Source organism: Hirundo rustica, chromosome 19, assembly GCF_015227805.2.
Source record: "Hirundo rustica isolate bHirRus1 chromosome 19, bHirRus1.pri.v3, whole genome shotgun sequence".
NCBI classification, from domain to species: domain Eukaryota; kingdom Metazoa; phylum Chordata; class Aves; order Passeriformes; family Hirundinidae; genus Hirundo; species Hirundo rustica.
In genome coordinates, this window is record NC_053468.1 from 6,670,179 (window position 1) to 6,691,270 (window position 21,092).

At 47.8% G+C, this 21,092-nt stretch overlaps 1 protein-coding gene across 4 annotated transcripts in view; it reads right to left on the reverse strand.

The window, feature by feature from the left end:
* Window positions 1-1,036: 1,036 nt before the first annotated feature.
* The window catches only part of COL26A1 (collagen type XXVI alpha 1 chain), a 168,089-nt gene continuing 148,033 nt past the window's right edge, over window positions 1,037-21,092 (reverse strand). For 2 of the 4 annotated variants that reach the window (XM_040082619.2, XM_040082618.2), the window contains exons 10-17: window positions 18,241-18,333; window positions 16,869-16,930; window positions 14,518-14,580; window positions 10,926-10,970; window positions 9,559-9,603; window positions 8,854-8,938; window positions 5,546-5,714; window positions 1,037-4,476 (exon numbers count right to left, since the gene is read on the reverse strand). In XM_040082619.2, coding sequence (XP_039938553.1) covers window positions 4,452-4,476; window positions 5,546-5,714; window positions 8,854-8,938; window positions 9,559-9,603; window positions 10,926-10,970; window positions 14,518-14,580; window positions 16,869-16,930; window positions 18,241-18,333 — 587 coding nt within the window. In that variant the 3' untranslated portion in view covers window positions 1,037-4,451. The remainder of the gene's footprint in view (window positions 4,477-5,545; window positions 5,715-8,853; window positions 8,939-9,558; window positions 9,604-10,925; window positions 10,971-14,517; window positions 14,581-16,868; window positions 16,931-18,240; window positions 18,334-21,092) is intronic. The other 2 variants (XM_040082620.2, XM_040082621.2) reach the window with 2 other exon arrangements.

Here is a 21,092-nt window from a genome sequence, read left to right on the forward strand (position 1 = left end):
GGCAGAGCTTTGATCCCTGGGGCTGCCCTGGCACAGAATTCCTGCAGGGGCTGGAGGTGCTGCTCTGCTGGAGGAATCTGCCAGCTCTGGGGAGAGCCTCCCTCAGCAAGGCACAGCAAAGTGCTCAGAGGTGACCTGAGAGGCTGCCTGAGGAGCTAAAACACCTCTCATGAGGGCAGGGTGCTCCTGTGTTTGGGGTGTGCTCCTGTGTTTGGGATTTTCCGCTGTGTTTGGGATGTGTCCCTGTGTTTGGGATGTGTCCCTGTGTTTGGGGGGTGTCCCTGTGTTTCGGATGTGTCCCTGTGTTTGGGATGTGTCCCTGTGTTTGGGGGGTGTCCCTGTGTTTGGGATGTGTCCCTGTGTTTGGGGGGTGCTCCTGTGTTTGGGATGTGTCCCTGTGTTTGGGATGTGTCCCTGTGTTTGGGGTGTGCTCCTGTGTTTGGGATGTGTCCCTGTGTTTGGGGGGTGTCCCTGTGTTTGGGATGTGTCCCTGTGTTTGGGGGGTGCCCCTGTGTTTGGGATGTGTCCCTGTGTGTGGGATGTGTCCCTGTGTTTGGGATTTTCCGCTGTGTTTGGGATGTGTCCCTGTGTTTGGGAGTTTTCCCCATGTTTGGGGCATGTCCCTGTGTTTGGGGCTGTGGCTGGGAATGCAGAGGTGACTCGGTGTCCTGCAGACACACCGAGTGTGTCCATCCAGGTCTCTCTCTCCAGCCCCTAGAGAGGAGTCCGTCCCACCGAGGGCAGGGGAGCTCAGCTCTGGTTTTTGATAAGAAAAGCCCTTTTTTCCCCTCCAGCCCACAGCAGTGCCCAGAGCAGGGCCTCCATGCACATCTTCTTTTCAAGACCCTGCAAAGGAGCTTTCCCAAAGAGAAGGCTGAGGTGTCAGGAAGGAAAAGCAGCTGCCCTGATTTCAGGCTGCAGTTGCTTGAACTCGCTCTGAACTTTGCAAATAGAGGACACCTGACATGATATTCATTTACAGTAAGTTTATTTCTCAGTGCATTACATGAAAGGTCTTTGGTATTTGTGGGTCCTTGAATACTGTTCCCACTCTGCTCCGTAAGAAAATGCTGAATACAAAACATTCCATATACAGTAACAAACCCCATAGCAAATAAAGAGAAATAGATATTTTGAACAATAACATAGCAATATGAAAACAGATAAGTAACCATGCAAGAGGTGGGACAAACAGGTTGTGTTTACAACAAACATTAAAGCCTGCCATAAATGAGTTCATCCTGCCAGATGAGATTTATTCTTGCTCTAAGTTAAGAAATTACACATGATTGCAAGATGCTGCCTATGGCTGCCCTATAAAAGACCAAATGGTTGTAAAGCTGATCCCAGGAGAGAAGCCAGGACCATTGGCACACGTACGAAACAGCTGATATAAATAAAAAAGTTACTGCTTAAAATAACTGGTGAAGAAGTTACCATTTCCTTCTGTGGCTGGGAATGTGCCTCGTGAACAATATAGCACCTTTGAATCCCTCAGCTTCACAGGAAACCAAGAAATCACAGAGACTCTGAGCAGTTTAACCCCTACACCCCCAGTGGAATGTCATCTTGAGTCAGAGAGAAGCTGTAAACGTGGAGGAGGATGGGTTTCCAATCGTTCTATCGGGAGGGAATTCCAGGAGCTGATTGTCTTTAGAAGCCTTTGTCACAGTGCCCAGGGTCCCACATGACAACAGCTCATGGCAGGCACTGGAGCAGAGCCCACATAGCACCAGCACGTGCTGCTCCAGGGCTGAATCTGATTTGTAAGGCCTGTTCCTTTGAAAGTTGATGACAAAATGTCCGTGGAGTTTGGTGGGAGCAGGTGAGGGCTCTTCTCCCTAGTTTATTCCTATTTCCCTGGATTGCCATCAATTCCTTACAGTAAGTGCAAATTAGACCCTCTGGAGAGGAGCATTCCCTGTCTCCCAGGGGTTCCAGGTTCCTGGTGAACGTGAGGGTGCACGACTTGCAAAGGGTTTTGGTTGTGCAATGTGCTGCTTCTGGTTAGCTCAGGGCAAGGAAAACACTGCTACTACTACCAGAGCTGATCCGAGTCAAAAACACACTGGAGCTCAAACAAACACCAAGAATTTTTAAAAAGTCTTAGGGAAAAAAAAAAAAAAAAAAGGAAAAGAACACACTATGGTATTGCACAGTATGTACATAAGATAAAGCACTAAACATTTCAATTAAAATATATTTCTAAATGAGCACGCATTCAAAATAAATCCCCTAAGTTACACAGAGATGGCAAGAAGCATTATATGCCCTGGCTGAAATGAACCTCAGGATCCTGCCTAGGATGGAGAACGTGGTTGGAGTGGTTTTGCTTGGTCATCAGCTTCATTAATGTCAGTGTGTGAGGCTGCGCTCACCTTTAAACAGAATTAAACTGGGGTGGCACAACAGTGTGGTCCGGCTCACGTGGGAGTGGAGAGGAATGAAACCCCAGCAGAGAGAGAAAGTCCATGTGCTGTAACCCTGCTGTCCCCCATTTAAAGATACAGTACCTCATCAGAGAGGTGGTGCTATACAAAGCAAGGAGAAAAAATTACACAGCTCCTACTGTCAAAAGTTAAAGTGGTCTCAACCCAAGTTTAAACAGCCCTTTGACAATTGATTTGGCAGAATTAATTGCAAACAACTTCCATTAAATTTTCCTTTCATCTTGTCAGTAATTTGTTTTAAAAAATGAAAAATTCCAAATCCTTGTCAGTATGAATGCCTCAGCAATGTGAGTGACTAAAGCATTAGCACTCACCAAGCTCATGCAATATCTTTGAATTCAGAAGATGAACTTGAGGAAAGAAAGATTTCTCTTTCAGTTCAGTGTGAAGCCTCTGAAATGTCAGAGAAGCAAAAATGGCCTCACTGTATTCCCTCTTCCCCAAATTCAACCCTGTAGCTACAGGACCAGCGAAACTGAATTTCCCCATTTCCCTTTTTAAACATTGCTTTGGTTGGGTTTGGTTCTTGAAGCTGCCATGAGGACAGATTGTTCCTGTGGCCTCGACTACAGCTGGCACCAGCCTGCCCAGTGCAGGAGTTTAGACTGAACTGAGATTTCTCCTCACTCTTCAGGCCTGATTTTCCAACACCAACTGGCTGATTTATCTCCTGGAAGCCACCAGTGAAGTCTTGGAGTGTCCATGTGATCCAGACCAAGATGGTCCCAATTCACCACAGGGGTAACCAAGTACTCCTCAATTCCTGCACAGGAATCAGCCTGCAAATGAGGAAACATCCTTTTTTTTGGACATTTAATTCTTGGATGGAATGATCATTCCAAGAACGTTCCCATGGCTGCACCTTGCTTGGCTGGCCACAAACAGAGCTCTTGCCCTGGCAGCAGTGGAAGGAGGGACCTGGGCTCTTACAGCACCATGGACATCCTCAGACTCAGTGCTGGGTCTAGAGTTAGTGCTGGGTGTGAAACTAGGCTGCATTCAGAGAGGTTTTATTTCCTTCTCCCAAAGGGATTGCAAAGACAGGATGGCTCCTTGAGCTCAGGAACCTGCTGCACTCGAGCTGTGCTCATCTTCTTGCCTCCCTAAACTCCAGCTGAAACTCAGAGCGCAGCCAGGGAACTCCCCAGAGTCCTGCAAAGCTCTGGGCTTGTTTCTTGGAAATGTCCCGTGGAAAACTCAAACCATTCAGAAGCACAGCCTGAACCAGGTGGGCTGGTGCTGAACGAGCCCCACCACGGCACTGGCCAAGCAGGGTGAGGGTACACAAGCAGGGCAGGACCTTGCATCCCTGCTGCCTCCAGCACAGCTTTGTTACTCAGCTGCACAGCAGATAAAGCAAGGCTCTGGTGCTTGCCCAGCATCAGCCTCTGCCATTTCACCTGGCTGGGGATGGCTGGATTCCTAAAGAGCAGGGCCAAGTGAAGGCATGGTGGATTCAGCCATCCTGAAGGAGCCTGGAACCTCATTTGTCAAAATGCCGGGTTCCATAGAGGAAGGACTGGAATTGGATGTCTCTTTTGGTAGCACTGCCACATTTACAGTGTATATGGACCGTCAATCTAATGTGTGGCTAATGCTGGGCTGGCAGAGCTCCTCCATTTTTAGCCTAATTTCCACTGGGCTTTGCTTTTGGGGTGCTGAACACAGGGACTGCAGGATATTTTCTTTGGAAAGCCTCTGACAGAAACCCTGCAGCAGTGCAGCCCAGCTTGCTCACACAGCTGTGCCCTGCACAGGAACCAGAGGGGCAATAACACAACTCCATTTGCTCACTTTTGTCCTGGGCTGAGTTTGACAACTGTCAGAATGTGGGAATTAAAAAGTAAAAAAAAAAAAAAACAAACAATCCAGCCAGTTTTGTTGCTTAATCTCCCCCTTCTAACAAAAATCACTGTCTACATGAATGACATCAGCTTGTCCGACCTGGTTAACACAGCAGGTGGAGTGATTCATTTGTCACTGAAGGGCAGGTTCAACTTCTTAAACCTGGAAACTGGTACTTCCCCTAAAATAACAAGTTATTGCAAAAAGTAAAATGACTTTGTATTTAACTCCCAGTGCAAGATAAGCTCTTGACAAGACTCTAATTCCCTAGGCAGTGGTTTGCTACTACATTGTCTCCAGATCCAAATGATGAGGATTTACTCACAAGATTAAAACAAAACACTGTGAAAACATTTTTCCTGATTGCTGTAGGATTAAGCAACTATTGCAAAATATCCTTTTCTGTGAATAGTTACTGCCACCACTTAAATTAATTATCTCTGAATGTATGCACAAGCTGAACACAGTATGGGAAAATTCTTGCACAATTCCATCAGATCTCAGGCAGACTGCTCTATGTTTTCACAGAAAAAGTCTAAACTCTCTGAAGATAGACAGAAAGCCAATGTTGCCATGAACATTTGCATCAAAAGTCCTTGTTTAGCCAACCACAAATTGAAATAATGTCACTCACATGCAATTAGCAACATGAAAAGGCAGGATTTTGCTGCTGAAGCCCAGAGAGCCACCTGAATTTCCAGAGTAACATTTCTAAATGTACTTTGTATTCTAACTTGTCCTTTGCTTAAAAGAAATCCTTGCAGGCCATGCTTTCATGGCCTGTGGAAGTCACACCTGGCAGTCAGTGTGACACCAGCACAGGAAATAAAAGCTGGTGCCTCCAGCTGCAGCAATGGACAAGGCTGAGGCTCAGCTTTGGGTGAGATGGGTGGGCTGGGCCAGTTAAGCAGAGCTTTACTGAGTGACTGTCAAGGGCAGTGAGGGAGCAAGGGCAGGGTTAAACCCTCGAGGCACAGCCAGGAGGTGTCACTTCTGCAGGCAGCTTCTGAGACACCTGGCAGCTGCTATTCCAAAGGCAAAACAACAAAATCAAGGAAAACCTTCTCAAAACCCTCTCTGAGCTATGCATAAGTCATTCCCTGCAACCAGGGCTCAGTATTGGCCAGGGCAGGAAACCCAGCCACCAACACTGCAGCCTCCCACCCACTGCATCTGCAGGGTGCAACTAAGCACTGGGTACTGTATCTTTAACTGGAGGACAGGCAGGGAGGACACGGAGATGCTCCTACTTCATCCGGTGGCTTCTCCTTCTGGCTTCGGCATCATCCAGCAGTGAAGAGAGGATCTGGTGGGCCTGGGGCTGCCGGGGTCCTCCTCGCTTGATCTTGATGCTGCTTCTCAGGGGGGAGCCCGGGATCACATCCTGTCCAGAGCCTGGCTCAATGGAAGACAAAGAGTCTGTAAGGAGAGAAAGTCACGGGAGAGCGCGATTTAAAAGGGGAGGCTGAGGAAGACACTCATGGGCCCTTCCGAGTGGTTCCTCCTCTGGGAGCTGTGTGCTCCCTCCTGTTTGCTCTCCGTGCAGGAAGCAGCTCTGGAGCTACAGCTTTGCTGCCATCACACAACTCCTGCATTAGGTGCTTCCCCTCTGCTCTGCCTGAACTCGCTGGGGGAAGTGCTCCTACTGCAGGGCCTGTTCTCCTTTGCAGTTCCATTTCTAAAGTGCTGTTCTTTTATTATTTATACATTTACTTGGGCTCCAGCAACTACTCAGCACTGCCCAAAGACTCGTGGAGTTGGAGGATGAGCTGGTGGTCATGGACAGCGATGCTCTTAGGGTTTAAGTACAATTAAAAGACATTTGGAGGCACTGAAAGGATTGAGTGGAAGGACTGACCCACCCTGGGCTGCAGCCAAATCAAAATAATGCTGGGAATGGATGATGGCTGCCCCTGCTCCTCCAGGTAACAACCTCCTGCTCTTCCCTCAGCTGAACAAATTAAATACACACTGCTCTGGGCCACTTTTTGGCAGTAGATGCTGGTGGTTTGATCTCACTCATCATTTCCAATGCCCCAATTTCTTCTTCCTTCTGCCTCCAGAGCTGGATGTTTGTGTTTCCCTGCCAGGAGCCCAACGTGCCAGCCTTGGTCTGATCCCACGAGGCAGCGTTTCAGTTTCCAGTGAGCTTCTGGCTGCCAGAGGATTTGGGCTCTGTCTGCTGGCACCAAACCCTGCCAAACAATTTGGGCTTTGCTGTGTCCTGCTGAGCTGCTCTCTGCAGCTTCCAGGCCAGGTCAGCTCCAGCTGCCCTCCCAGTGCAGAGGAGAGCTTTGTTTGCTGGGATGTTTTGCCTTGTTGCTTGGGTGGCTGTGGGTTTGGAAACCACACTCAGTGGGAAATTTCTGGGGAAAATGAGAGCATGGGATTGGTATTTCTGAGTGGGGTTTTAAAGCTGGGCTAACCCAGGGCCTGTGGTCAAATCCTTAACACCTACACTGGGAACACGACCAGACAGTTGGTGCTGGGTGATTTAAACCTCTGTGGTGCCTTTCAGTCCGGGGAGGTCTGTGCTCAAGGAAAATTTTTTTGTTGTAATTTTATGTCTTTTTCTCTTTGTTCGTTGGGGCTTTTTTTTAACCATATACACAAAGATGAACATAATTGCACAAGGAAAATATGCCTTACTTTCCAAGTTCCCTTTCTAAACAGTATTTTTGTAGGGCCTAAAATACGTGTGAAGTGAAAGAATGTAACTACTTCAAAAGCACAGAGTAGAAGTACAATTATCAATACTTACGGGACAAAAAAACCCCTAAAGTCATACAATATAAGTGTTTAAATATGACCTAACCACAGTGCACAATTAAAAACCATCCATTTTTGCTGCTGCAGTTACACTGGTACAGAAGTGCACATGGGTGTAAATAACTCATCTCCATCCCAAGCAGTCACAGGTCAATACAAATGGTTTGCTGAAATGACTGTTCCAGAATAACACAGCACGTGCCTTGTTGCTGCTCTATTTCCAAACAGAGTGTGAAAAACAGCTAAACCAGGCAGTTCTGCTGGGGCAAGGCTGTGTGAACCCCAGAGTCCACAGAAGATTCTTAAAGAGGTGACTTTTTGCTTTCTACCATAAATGAAGGTACAAAGTAAAAGCCAAAGGAGGCCCAGGCCCTGTGTCCCGTAAATACCCTGTTCTTATGGATTCATAAACCCCTTTCCCTCCTCCCTGGAGATCATCCCAGCTGGCATGGATTGCTGCCTAGGAAATCCAGTGGGCATCTCCCTGGTACCTCCACCAGCTCACAGCAAAGCAGCATAAAAATATGTATTTTCTACCCTTGGAATGAAAATGTGAAGCGAAGCAGCAGCAGTGCCAAGGTAAGGTCAGGGTGAGTGTGGTTGAAGCACAGGGTTGTGATTCAGGGTTTCCCAAAAATCTTACACTGCTGCTGCCTGTTGCTTTTGGAAATGGCACTTGAGGCCTCCAAGAGCATGAGGCCACTGAGCAGAGCAGAGCAGAGCGGAGCAGAGCAGGCTCCAGGCCAGCCCAGCCATGCCCTGGCACTGGAAGGGTGCAGCAGCAATTCCATGCTGGCTCCAGACAGGGCTGGGATCCCGAGGTGCTGCCTGAAGTGCATTGTCAGGACTGCTGGGCATTTGAGCTGTTTAGCATTTCCACAACTTATCCAAGGGGAGGTGTGAGGTGGGCTCACAAGCAAGGCCAGGAACGAGGTTCCACACGTCAAGGACAGAAAAGTGCTCTGGGGCTTGGTCAGTGCCAAGGAACAGGTTTGCTGCTCACTGGCTGGGATAGCAGAGCCAAACATTTTGCCTCTGACTGCGTTTCTGAAAGGGGAGAAACTGGCACAGCAGGTTTTGGCAGCTGTGAGAGAATTGATCCTCCCAAAAGGAGCAGTCTGACAATAACCAGCTCCTGTGACAATGACCAACAGCACACTGTGCTTAAGGGGAGAGAACATTCTTGAAGGGATGATGTACACGCTGTACCAGTGATGGGAGAGCCAACAGCCTCAAGAGGTCACAAAAATCTATCTGAACGTAGGACATGTGGGACTTTCTTTAAATCCGGCTGTGAAAATAGGTTTCATGTAAGTTACGATCACAAAATGTCCAGGGATCACTGATTTTCAGGGTGGCATGGCAGCACTCTCTGGGCTTTCTCTGCAAAACGTGGTGCAGCACAAGGCAAGGGCCTCAGTGGTGTTCAAGTCACTTGGAAGATGCTGTTAACAGGATTAAATGATCTGGCCTAAAGACTGGAACAAGCAGCTCTGTGGGAAGCTGGTGGATGATCTGTGCCACATGGCTTGAGCCGCTGCTCGTGACTTGGCTGCCTGAACTGTAACAAAAATCACTGTAAGGGTCATTTCACCTGCTGCTGGAAAGCCAGAGGAGCTGGTGCAGCTGGTGGGGCTCAACAGCTCTAAGCACCCCTAAGTCATGGTACCTAGTTTTGAAAATGTGGCTTGAGCAGGCACCAGAGCTCAGGCCAGTGGGAGGATGTTTGACCATCAAGCCTGAACACAGCCCCTGGTTCCTTAGAGAAGAAAACCTGAGCAATGCTTACCATGAATTCCTATCATGTGCTCAAGGATTAACACCCTCTCAGCTAAAATCTTCAGAGCCTCTCGAAGCTGTTGGACACCTTCCCCCTGCAAGAAAGAAAACCAAACTAACATTGGAATGTGTTGCAGAACAGGCTTCTTGTCCATCATGTTGCTTTCACAGCACCAAACTCTGCAGTGTGGATGTTTAAAAATGAAAAGATGCAAAAGAGGAGATAACCTAAGCAGGAGTGCAGGAGAAATCCCTCTTCAAAGAGCTCCTCGTGGACACTCAGGCTGTAGTTTGTTGTCACCCTAAGTGTGGGCTTGGAGGGCCAAAGAGATGTTGGGAAGTATTTCAGGGATTGAAAGCAGAGATGTGAGAACTCCAGCACCCTGCACATGCAGTTTGATCTCCTCTGGAAGTCTGTCCCTCAGAAGGTGGGAGGGACAATAGGGAAGCAATTCCCAACCAGCTCCAGGTGACAGAACAGCCTCTGGAGACTGGGGCGTTCAAGAACATGGTGACAACATGGCCAAAGAAACCTCACAGAGCAGGGCTTCTGTCACACATGAAATTCAAACCCAAGGCTCACATCCCCACTTGCTCTGCACATTTAACTGTGAACTCACTCTCTGGCCCCCCAACCCCACCTGTCAAAGGGAATATGGTTGAAGGACAGCAAAGTGACAAAAAGGGAAGTAAAACAGTACAAACACATCCTTACATCAGTGCCTTTGTCACCTTCCTCACCCTTCTTGCCTGGTTCACCCTGAAACAAAGGAAGGGAAATTCGATTACATGTGGCTGAGGACCCTTCCAGGACCCCTTGGGTCCCTCCTCACCAAAGGAGCACATTAAAGAAGCATTTCACCAGCAGAAATCACATGGACTGGCACTTCACACCAAGGGCCAAAGGTGCTCTCCTGAACCAAATTTGCCCTGGCTCCTGTCAGTTTCCCAGAAGGTCACCACCACTTCTAACACCAATGAACTTGTCCAGGAGTGGCCAAGCTGCAGGAGCAGCCACCCAGCCAGGCCATAGACATCTCACTGGGCCCTCAGTGAACAACACTTGATGCTAAACCACAGACAAATTGCTCCTTTCCCCCAAACATGCACGTTTTTATCTTGATTCAGAGCAGAAAAATCCTCCATTCTGCTTTCATTAATTAGTCACATCACTTTCTGCCTCTGAAGATGCTCATTAAGCTTTTCTTGAACAAAGATCTCTCTGTGCTGTGTACATTGGTCTCATGTTTCCCCCTCAGGAAGTTCATGCACTTTCCAAAGGGCAGGTGACAGGGAGGGATTAAACCACTCTAAGCTAAACATAAAACCAACAATCTAAAATAGAGTGGAAAGGCTCAGGCTCTTCAAACCCTGTTGGGCATCCCTGAGATATTTTCAAAGCAGAGGTGAGCATGGGAGAAAGGACCAAAGAAAAGGTTGTGTGAATTGTATGAAATGATGAGATGGAACCAAAGAAGAGAGATGAGAACCCTCCCAGAGGTTCTGGGACTTCTCTGGAAGCTGGCAGCCAAAAAAAAAAAACCACCCAATTTTCTCCACTAGATCTCTGTCAGCCAACCTTCATCACCAGTGGTTTGTTCCCACTGGCCATATGAGCCAGTGCAGACATCTCCTCTGTGCATCTCTTCAGGTACTGCCAAAACATCACCTGGAGACATCCCTTAATCTCACTGCAGGGTTTCCAGCTCAGCTTGGCTGACCCAAGATGCAGGAGGGAGTTGAGAGCACCTGATGGACTTTGAGCTGTCTAACTGTGCCCACCTTTGGGCTCTGGCAGTGCCAGGAACTCCTGGGGCCCAGGGAGAGCTGAGTGTGCCCAGCTCTGGCCAGAGGGATCTGCTGGGGTGATGCCCTGCTGGTCACATCAGCACTGTGCTTTACACCAGGGCACGTTTCGTTTGCAGAGAGACTCCTTAAGGTGAGGAACATTGTCTGTGGAACAAATGGCTGAGCTGGAGCCAGCAGGGCACTGAAGCAGCTCCAGGCCAAGCCAGTGGCACCTTCAGTGCCAGGCACCAAGCCCAGCTGAGTCTGGCACCCACCCACGAGTGCAGCACTTACAGGAAATCCCTTAATGCCCCTCTCTCCAGGCAGACCTGCTTGCCCCTGTTGGAAATAAAGGCAGTGTCATTAGGAGATACTTTGCCACTTGACAAGAACACAGTGTAATTTTTACTAGTGGAATTAAGGTGGCTTAAGGAAAAAAACCTTACACTTGGAATAACGTGAAAAAAAAAAAATTTCCTCTCCCTTGACATTATCAGTTAGAGACTGCAAAAGGGGGTTATGGTTTTCTGTCAAGCATCAGTTCCAAATCCCATCAGACTCTGGAGGAGCTGGAGCTCCTGAGCTCAGTGCCCTCTCTGTAAGACGATTAGCAGGTTTTCTGAACTTTCCAGCAGTCAGTTACATTATACCAGGAAGGAATTTGGCTGGAGATTTGTTCCTTACAAAGACACTGCGTTCCTGTCTCTGGTAGAAGTGATGGGCTGCCGCTGCCCCAGCCAGAACAGAGCCCAGCACTCCCACCGAGCACTGATTTAATCTGCTCCTGCTCCACGCACACCCCACGGCTACTGAGCAAAACACAGGTACAATATTTTGGTTGGTTTGTTTCTTTCTCCTGCTGTGCCAATTTTCACGTTGTTCTCAGTGAGGGGCTTTTGTTCCTTTTTTTTTTTTTTTTTTTTTTTAATTTTTATTTTTTAACAGAAACAGTTTGAGCTAGTGTTGGTTTGGGGCAGAAGGAAATGCCATTGAACTGAACACCTTTTTTCCCCTCTTTTCCTCCACAGTACTGGTTTCCTACCCTGAAGCAGCTGGGGCAGAATCCCTGACCAGGAGAGCAGTTATAGGTTATTTAGTGAGAAAGCAGGAGCTTGGGAAGAAAAGGCAAAATGTAAAAGCATTTCTAGAAATTCATTGATGAAACAGCCACATATATCCCCTGGCTCTTCTCCCGTAGACACACACAGCAACAAACCCATCCTTTTCTTTCCCCCAAAAAATTACATATATGGTGGCAGGGTGGCAGATTTCTGCAGTAGAAAGGGAGAGCTGCTGGGTTCGTGTCCATCAAATTTGAAAAAACCAACAGGCACCTACAGAACATTCCCATGGAGGGCTGAATTCCTGTGGAATGCCTTGCCAGCACCAGGAACAGGGTCCTATGGACAGGGAGAGCTCTGGGAGAGAGGTTCAATCTGTCAGGTACTCCCAGTATCTTCAAAGGGAAATACCTGGATTCTGCACTGGAGGCAGCAAAGCTCACGAAAAAGCACAGGCAAGAGGAAAAAAAATCACAGAGAGGAGCACACTGAAAATACATAAACAGGCTGTGCTCCATGTCCAGGAGGAACAGAAAGGATGTTATCAGCTTAAAGGGGATCAAAGGATATTTAGGCTGGATGTTGGCAGTATCTTTTATCCCAGGCCTCCCTGGCTGTGCCTCTGAAGAGTGCCTGGAGATGCTGTGGAGCCTCCCTCCCTCCCTCCCTCCCTGGTGCTGCTCAGGCTGAGCCATCCAGGGGCTGTGCTCTGACTGCTTCAGGTCTCTTCCACATCTGCTCTCTCCCAGATTAAGCAGGAAGAATGTACAATAACATTTTCTCAGATCTCAGTAGATGTTGTAAAACCTCCTCTCCGCTTTTCTTTGCAGCTGCTCCTCTGCTCGAGCCCTCATTTGTATCCACCAAACCCAAAATTGCAGCGTGGAGTTGTCAAAACCAGCATTCACAGCCACACTCACAAAAGACAAAATGCACACAGAGCATCCTACAGAAATTCTGACAGAAAAAAGCTGTCAGCGTCCCTTTCCACACTAACAGAGCATGGACAGGAAATATGGGGTTTTTTTTCTATTTATCAACACATTTTGATATTTGAAAATCTCATTTGGCCCAAACCTAAGAGGAGAGTCACAGTTCTAAATCCCTAGCAAGGAGGGAATGAAACCAAATTCTAAGGGATCTGTCTGGAGTGAATGGACACAATGCAACAAGATTTTGTTTCAAAATCAGTGTAGCAGTAATATGGAATATTAGTAATAATATCAGTAATATGGTTGACCACAAACTATAGCAAAATGTGAGATGCATCATTGAGGAAGAGCTTTATCAGTTTCCTGGATGGAAATGTGACACTTGGCCACACACCATGCCCTTCTATTTTTTTTAGCTTCTATTTATTTTTTAGAAAATAAACCTGGAATGGCAATGAGACGTAGCTGGCAATCTGTGCATCCATGTCACCAGGTAAGGATTTGCTCTCTCTCAGAATCTTGAATTCTAGCCCCAGAACTCCATCAGTCTGTAATCTATTTGTAAAGCCAAGTCATGCCCAAATTGGCTGAGCTGCACAAGGAAAGCGTTACAAAGAATGACCAACAGTCACTCTGTCTTTCAGGGAAGTGCAAGTGATTTCTTACATAAGAACAGGATCAAGCACCCAAAACTAAAATATAACAGAGATTTCAAAAGGCAGATGTGCTCCATCTTTAGCTATCTGCTGCTCCTGACCCCTCAGGAGGGGTGAAACAAGCACCTGGGCCCCCCCTTGCACAGAGTCTGGACAGAGGAGCAGTTTGTCTGTGGCTGGTTATTCCCACGAATTTGAGAAGTCAACACAGTGGAGTTCTGATCTGCATTTGCCTGTCTTGGCTCCTTCAGGCATCCCTCTTGTCTGCTGGATTGGAAGGGAGCAGAGTGCAGAGGTTCTGCCGTGGGGGAATCACGTCACCCGCAGCCCCCATTCACCTCCATCTGTGGGACAGCAAAATGGTACTTGGAAGAAAAGGGAACTTGTTTCCCACAGATGCGGCAGGAGGTTGTGTCAGTGCAGACACCCATCATTTCAGAGGTCCCAGCCAATGTTTCCCCCTTGTCCTTCCCCCCTCCTCTCAGTGATCCTCCACAGCCCACGGTGCCCATTTCACAGACCTCAGGGCTCCTCTTCCACCTCGTGCTCCCACACTCACCCAGAGATTTCAAAGACCTTCTGGCAATTAAGCTGAACAGAAGCAGCCAAAGGCCCAAATGTCACTTTCAAACCCTTCTCAATGCTTGGAGGCTGGACTGGGAATCTGACACGTTTATACCCTTGCTGGATGTTCCTCTGGTAGCCCCTAAACTTCACCAGTTCAGAAATAACATTCAAACAGCCTTTTTGTTCTGTGTCTAGTTACCAGCACTGCACAGCCCACTAAGGACTGAGGCACATAAACATTAAGAACACGATTTCAGTATTCCAAATATGTTAGGAACATTGTTTGACGTGGGGAATGACTTGGTTCAGGCCAAGTCTGGTGAGTTTTTAAAGCCTTAGTGCCACAGAAGGAAGGGGTCAGTAAGACCTCTCAAAACACTCCACGCTAAACAGCTTTGGCTGGTGGAAGAGTGTTGGTCTCCAAAGGCCTTTTTGCATCATGTCTTTGCTACCTGAATCTCTTTGGGGAATGCCTGACTTCACAAGGAATTCAACCCTTTCTCTGTACAGGAAACCCTCATCTTGGTTCTTGCAGAAACCCCAGAAACTCTGCATTTAGAGCTGGCGGTGGCTGTAGCCCCAGTGCATCTGTGAGACCTGTGCTGTGTGGAAATCCTGAGGCCTCACCCCCAAAGGCTGTGGGAATCTCTCTGTGCATGTAAAACCTTACTCTCTCTCCTCGGTCTCCTTTGGATCCTTTTGGTCCAGGCTGTCCTGGAGATCCTGGCAAGCCCTAGAAGAGATGCAGAACGAGAAGGAATTCATTTCTACTGTGCAACCTTTGTGTAGGTGAAGTGAATACATTTCCCAGTGATCCTCAGCTCCTGAAAACCTCATATACCCATTAAGCAATTGGGCTGGATTCTCTTTTTCCCTCAGGCAAATACAACAGGAGCTCTGTTTGCAGATATCCCGAGCCCTGTACTTTCTGCAGATCCCTCTGCTTGGATCTTTTAATGCACTGCAGGCCCCTGATGTAACATTTTTTCGGGGTCAGTATGACAGGACAGTTCTTGTTCTCAGTTACCACGAAGAAATTAATACACAGGTAGAATGTTTAGCTTAAAAACCCCCACTGCTTCCCCCCACTTCTTAATTGCCTCAGTGGGTGGCAGGAGCAAGCACACATACCTGAAAATTAATTGGATTGTGCAGTGGAAATTATTTTGAAGCTATTCACTCACCCTAATAAACAATTTTCAAATTAAGCCCAATCTCTGCTAATAATTTTACTCCCTGGGTTGAACAAATCTATAAAGCAGTCACCAATGGCTAAGAAGGGCACAGTCTCCAGATTTCTACTAATTGAACTGCTATGCAGAAATCGATCCAAATCCTTAACTTATCCACCCAGAGAAGCCACAAGTTATTAACCAGACCAAGAGAGAAGAGTACTGTTTGTTTATATTCAGCCTGTCAGCTCTCCTTCTCCCCACAACCACGTACAAGATGCTTTTTTTCCACCTCAAGTGACTTGCACGTTGTCTTGGAGGCTGCAGAAGTGAGTCTGGAGCTCCCCTCCAGGCCACTGGGGATTTAAGCCAGCCTGGTTAGGAACAACCCCAGAGAACTGGGTTTTCTAGGCCCAGAGAAATGAGCATTGCTGTGAGGAGCTCAGTGCCTGTGAAGTGGCCCAAGGGGGTTGCACACGTGTGATTTAAGGGTGCAAATGAGGAGCCCTGTCCCAGTTTCAGCTGGAAGCCAGCAATGCTCACAGCAGCACCGTGTTCCCAGCCTGCAGCCAGCCCCAGCAGCTCAGAGGAGCTCCCCACCAAGGATTCAGAGAGCCAGGCCTGGCTTAGGAGGTTCCCTGGGGCTGCCAAGGTAGGGCACGGAGCAGGCTGGGCCCTGTGTCAAACAGGCAGCCGGAACAAAGCCCAGGGGTCCATAAGCATCCTTTGCCCAACAGTGTGTGGTGAGACAGGGATGCTCAAGAACACTGAATTCCACGTTGCAAAAATAAAAGATTTACAGTGTGTGCTGCGTGTCAAAAAGCCAGGCTCTGCTGCAGAATCTACTTATGAATTGTGAATTACCTTATATTTAATGATGTTAAACTGCATCTTGTCATTTGGCTGCCAAATCTCTCACTGTGTTCATATCTATCTGGGGTTTCTCATTGTTCTCCAGAGCATTCCCTAATTGAAAGGATTCTGCTATATTGGCCAACTTTCCCTAACCTGTTGTCCACTGCTTCTTCAAAGTGGTTAATAACCACATAGGAAAAGTCTTCTCTCTCTATTTTCAATTCCAAATCTCCTCTTATCAGATCGGAGTTACATCCCCCTATAAAGTTACTTGACCTTTCTCTCTGCTCTCCAGTCATGTGGGATTCCTTTGAAAAAATTGATGCTGCTGCTTTACCTCCACATTAAGCAATATTCTTCCCAAAACTGAGTCCCTTGGTATCAGCCAACCACAATTTGGAGTAGTTTGGCAGTTTTCTGTTCATGACTTCACTTTTTTCCATTTAATCCGCTTTTTCCATCCATGTGAGTGCTGTGCCCTTCTTCTACCATAAATTCTTTGGAGTGAGGTTTTCCCACTCCATTATTATCTCCCCCCTCCACAATGTTTGTATCAATAAATAATCAATCTGATGGGAATTTGTGACACTTTTCTTGAATAGAAAAGTGCTATGCCTGGAAAAGTAGGCTTAACACGTTCACTCTGGTGAGTTCTCAGAGATGCATTTTTGTTCTTTTTTTGTGTTCCACGGGAAATGCAGTATTTTTCTGTCACTGTGTTAGTAAAGCCCATATCAGATCCTTTGCATCAGCTCAGGCCACAGTGAAATGTTTTGACACAGCAGCAGCACAATGTGTTATGATTAAGGGAAACTCTGGAAAGCAGAACCGTTTCAACCTCTTAATCCGGAATGAGAAAAAGGAATTAAATCACAGAATTCCATGGGGAAGAAAACAGCAGATCTAAGATTTCTCTCTCTCCCTGTGCAATAAGATGATGTTCCACCCCTGATCCTTCCCTCTGCCCTTCACCCCAAAGCACCAAACACCTTACCTGTGATCCAGGGGCTCCAATGGGTCCTGGGGGGCCTTTGGGTCCTGAAGCACCTGGTGGCCCTGGTGGGAATCATAATTGGAGACAATTATAAGGAGACTTAGAAGGAAGAAGCCGAAATTCCAAAGGCACGCACTTCCTGTGATGTTCTGTGAGTCCCTCAATGCGTGAGAACCCTTCACCTAACACTGGATTACTGCACAGCCACATCCTGACAGAATACACCCCCATGGCCTAGGGGAAATGTTAGAGCTCTGGGAGGAAAAAAATGGTGAAAATAGGCAGGAAGGATGTCAGTAACATCCACATTCGCATTCCTTAAAGTGCAGCTTTTGAGAAAAGCTGAACTAGATCCATGGAACAGGAGAGTGAGGCACTGAAGGTGCTGGCCCTGAAACAATCTCAGGTGGGAAGGGAAGGGAAGCCCCAGGGCTGCTCCACTCGGTCTCTCTGGGGTGTCAGAAAGCTGATGATGAACACGAAGGAGATGGAGTTTGGCCAGAGCCAGAGGAGAGGCTGAGTGGGCCAAAGCAAAGCTTTCTCTTGGTCTTCACTCACTGCAGTGGCAATAAATTAATTTAAAATCTGTACCACAGGAGAGCTTCTTCCTGGATGAGTTAAGCACTATCTAAACAGGTCGACTTGTCTCACACAGTCACTTAACAGATTCATTCCTTTTGAAAAAATAATTATATCCCAACAGTAGCTGTTAAATTATACCTGCAGATGGGAGACAGGATATTTGCTTAGCCTGAACTTAGCAATACTCCTCTCTGCTTTAGTTGTCACAACCCTTGAGATGAAACAATGTGGACATTATACACAAAGTACAGCTGAATCAGCCTCAATCATTAATGCACCATACAAATGCTTAAGTCAAAGAATAAAGGAATTGAAGGATAAATGAAAGGCCCTCATAATGAAAGGAGAAGCCTTTTCTGCAACTAATGGGAGTTCACTCCTAAATATGCATCATACAGGGAAGTGCTGACGTTTGCAGGAATATTATCATTTAAGCCACCCATCAGCACAGAGAGAAAGAAGGCTTGTCACTGAATTTTCATCTCAGATTCTGATTTCAGTTATACTGGTGAAAATCTGCAACAGCTCAGACCATCTCCAAAGTTTTCACAGACATCACAGAGCATCCCATCTCTGCAGCGACAGGTTTGCAGCAGGAGGAGAGCAGGAAGGGATCACCCACTCCTAAAGACAGCTGTCAATCAGCCCCTTTCCCGAGATGAGTCCCGCCCCAGGTGAAACATTCGGCCAGCATCAACAGCTAAAACCCGCGGTCACTTCGTTCGCAGCCCCGCCGCCCCCCGAGGGATGCCCGGTGCCCGTGCCAGCCCAGCCCAGCGCCCGGTGTCACCTGGCGGCCCCGCGGGCCCCGGCGCTCCCCGCGGTCCGGGCAGTCCTGCCATGATGGTGTCGATGACGGTGGAGGCCAGCTGCGGTTCTCCATCTGCGGCACAGAGCACAGTCAGTGGCCAGCCCAGCCGGGATCGCTCTCCAAAATCCTCTGGCGCCCGTTGCTGGCCGAGGGCCGGCGGTGCTGCGGGACGCTAAATCGGGGCTCCTGCAGCGCCTGCCCTTTGCTCACAGGGCTGTGAGCCCTCGTCCTGCAGAGCTGCTCATCCCACCCCTGAGACCCCCGGACAGCTGTCCTGTCTCTGGAAACCTTGGGGTTTAATACACCTCTATAATCCTGCCTTGGAATGACTGACCCCAAATATTAGCGATGCCTTAACGAAAGGATGGGACCACAGTCAGGCTAATAACTATTTATTACTCCGATAAACATCAGCCTCAGAGGCAGTCAGATTTTAGAGGAGCAAGAAGTCGGCCCACAGTTCAAAAGCAGTCACAAGTTTCTTTGTTACAAGGCAATATATAACATTCTGATTCAATGGAAAGCTGCAGAGTTTATTTTGTTTTTCTAACCTATCACCTTTGCTTAATTCTGCCACACTGTGTCTGTCCTTCACCCAATAGCCTCTACCTCACATACACCAAATGCTTCTATTATACCATTTAAACTCTTAGCTTACTCTATAAAATTACATTGCTCCACTTTAAAACCTTCCACCATCTCACCTAATACAGCTTCTTACTTACTTAAAGCATATTCTTACTTGCAACTATAGGAACCCAAGTTTACGATTTCTTTACTTTGAGCCCGTGCACCTTTATTATTACATCCATCCCAGCTTCTCCCAAGGCTGCAAACCAAACCCTTCAGGATCTGGGGAAGTTTCTTTGTGTTGCCTGCACCCAAATTCACCATTTCCACCACACACCCAGCTCGTGTGGCAATCCAGGGGCTGTGGGGCTCCCTCCTGCCTGCCCCCAGGGCCCTGCTGAGCCTCCCTGGCAGCACAGCTCACCTGGGCAGGTGCCCTGGGGTCTGAGGATGCAGGAAAGCCCAGGGATGGGCGTGCTCTGCCCCCTCCATGTGCTCAGGAAACTTTCCTGCCATTTAGGATTGTTTTAGGTGTTCCATTGGGCAGGTTCACTGAGCTCTGGGGAATGGAGAGAAATGGGAGCGGAACAGGGAAGGGAAAGCCAGCAGTGGGAATTGGAGGAGGTTTGTGTTTTTGCACACCTTTCTCAGTTCTCTACAGTCAAGAATAAAACCCAGCAGCCTGGAGCTGTCCATATCTTCCCTCAGCCTGGAGCCAGTAGGTTTCTATTCAGTTGGCAGCTGAACAAAAACTCCACAACCATAAATAAAGAAGCAACCCTCAGTATTTATTGTGATGCCAAAACCACGCTCCCTGTGGAGCTGTACTGTGGCACACCTGTAATCTGGGGAGGTACCTGGGTGGCAGCACCTCTTATCTGAGCACCCCACAACGCTTTGGGACAGCTGTGGAAACCTGAGGCAAAAATCCAATCAACAACCAAGACAAGGCCACCAAAGAAGCCAGGGAACCCCACGTCCTGGTCCTACCAAGGCTTACTGTCCCGACCCTTTGCTGTAGGACCAACAAAGCATTTCCTGTTTAACCTGGATGAAGGTGTTGGCTCCTGGTCACCAGGGTGGCAAACCCTCTGAAAATCCCACATTTTCCACAGCTGGAGGCTGCCATGCAGGAGTAATGTCCACCTCCTCCTGCCCATGACCTCAAAGCTTACTCATCTTTCTGTAACTCATCACAGTAAAATTCAGGGGAACCCTGTGCAGGAAAAGGCTGGGAATGTCTCACTGCAAGTGTCAAGGGACACCAGGAAGGTCAGAAGGGTGTCTGCTTACTCTGCAGAGTCCAGCCCAAAGGTCAGAAGGTGAACTCTCCAGAAATTTTAGCAGACACGTTGCAAAGCCTTCCCAGCTTCTGGAGTGTTGGCAGTGATAGAGAAGAACTTCCAAGCCAGTTGTTTGAAAGCAGTTCCCAGAAAAAACTCTGCAACGGCTTTGACTGCCAAGGATGACAGGATGCCTCTGCAATGCCTTCCTGGCAGCAGGACAGCACAGCATCCAGCCCAGGTCCCTCTAAGAACCACATTTTGTGCCTAAAGCCTGAATGCAAACAGGTATTTATTTGACTACTGTTTCTAAACCCATTCATCCTCCCCCTCCTCACAGCCCTGAAACAAAACAACTGAGACTCTTCATGTTCAGGAGGAAAGGTACCCCAGTGAAGTGTGTAATCCAATTAATTTGAGTTTTATTTGACCATGTCAAAATCCATCACGGCTTGGGAATAAGATGAAATTGGGAAATGAGCATCAGACAGCAGTGAAGGCATTAACAGTTGCAGAGCCTTTTGTTTTTAAAGTCATCAACAAAAAATCAACTGCACATCCACTGAGAGGAGCAGAGGACGGACTGCAAACAACCAGGGTTTAATTTCTGCTGGAGGTAAGCCAGGGATAAAGATTTGGGTTACAAAACCTTCCAGCCAAATGGCACATTATTACAACTCCCACAAATCCATCCATCCTGACATTTGACTCAACATTGTTTATGAAAGGTGATTCCATGATTGTGACACAGAAGAGAGCTCTGATCAGCAGCCCTTGGGCTCAGCAGCTCCTGCTTGGCCTGGGCAGCACAGGACTGGAACTTTCCTTCCTCTGCTGCCTGGCCAGGCAGGACTCACCCAGACCCAGGTTTCCTTCCAGGATCAGCTCTGAATGAAACATACTGTGAATGAAATGGGACTGAAGGGTGTTAAAACACAACCCCCTTCTTTTTTTAAGGGATTGCCTCCATATTCTTGT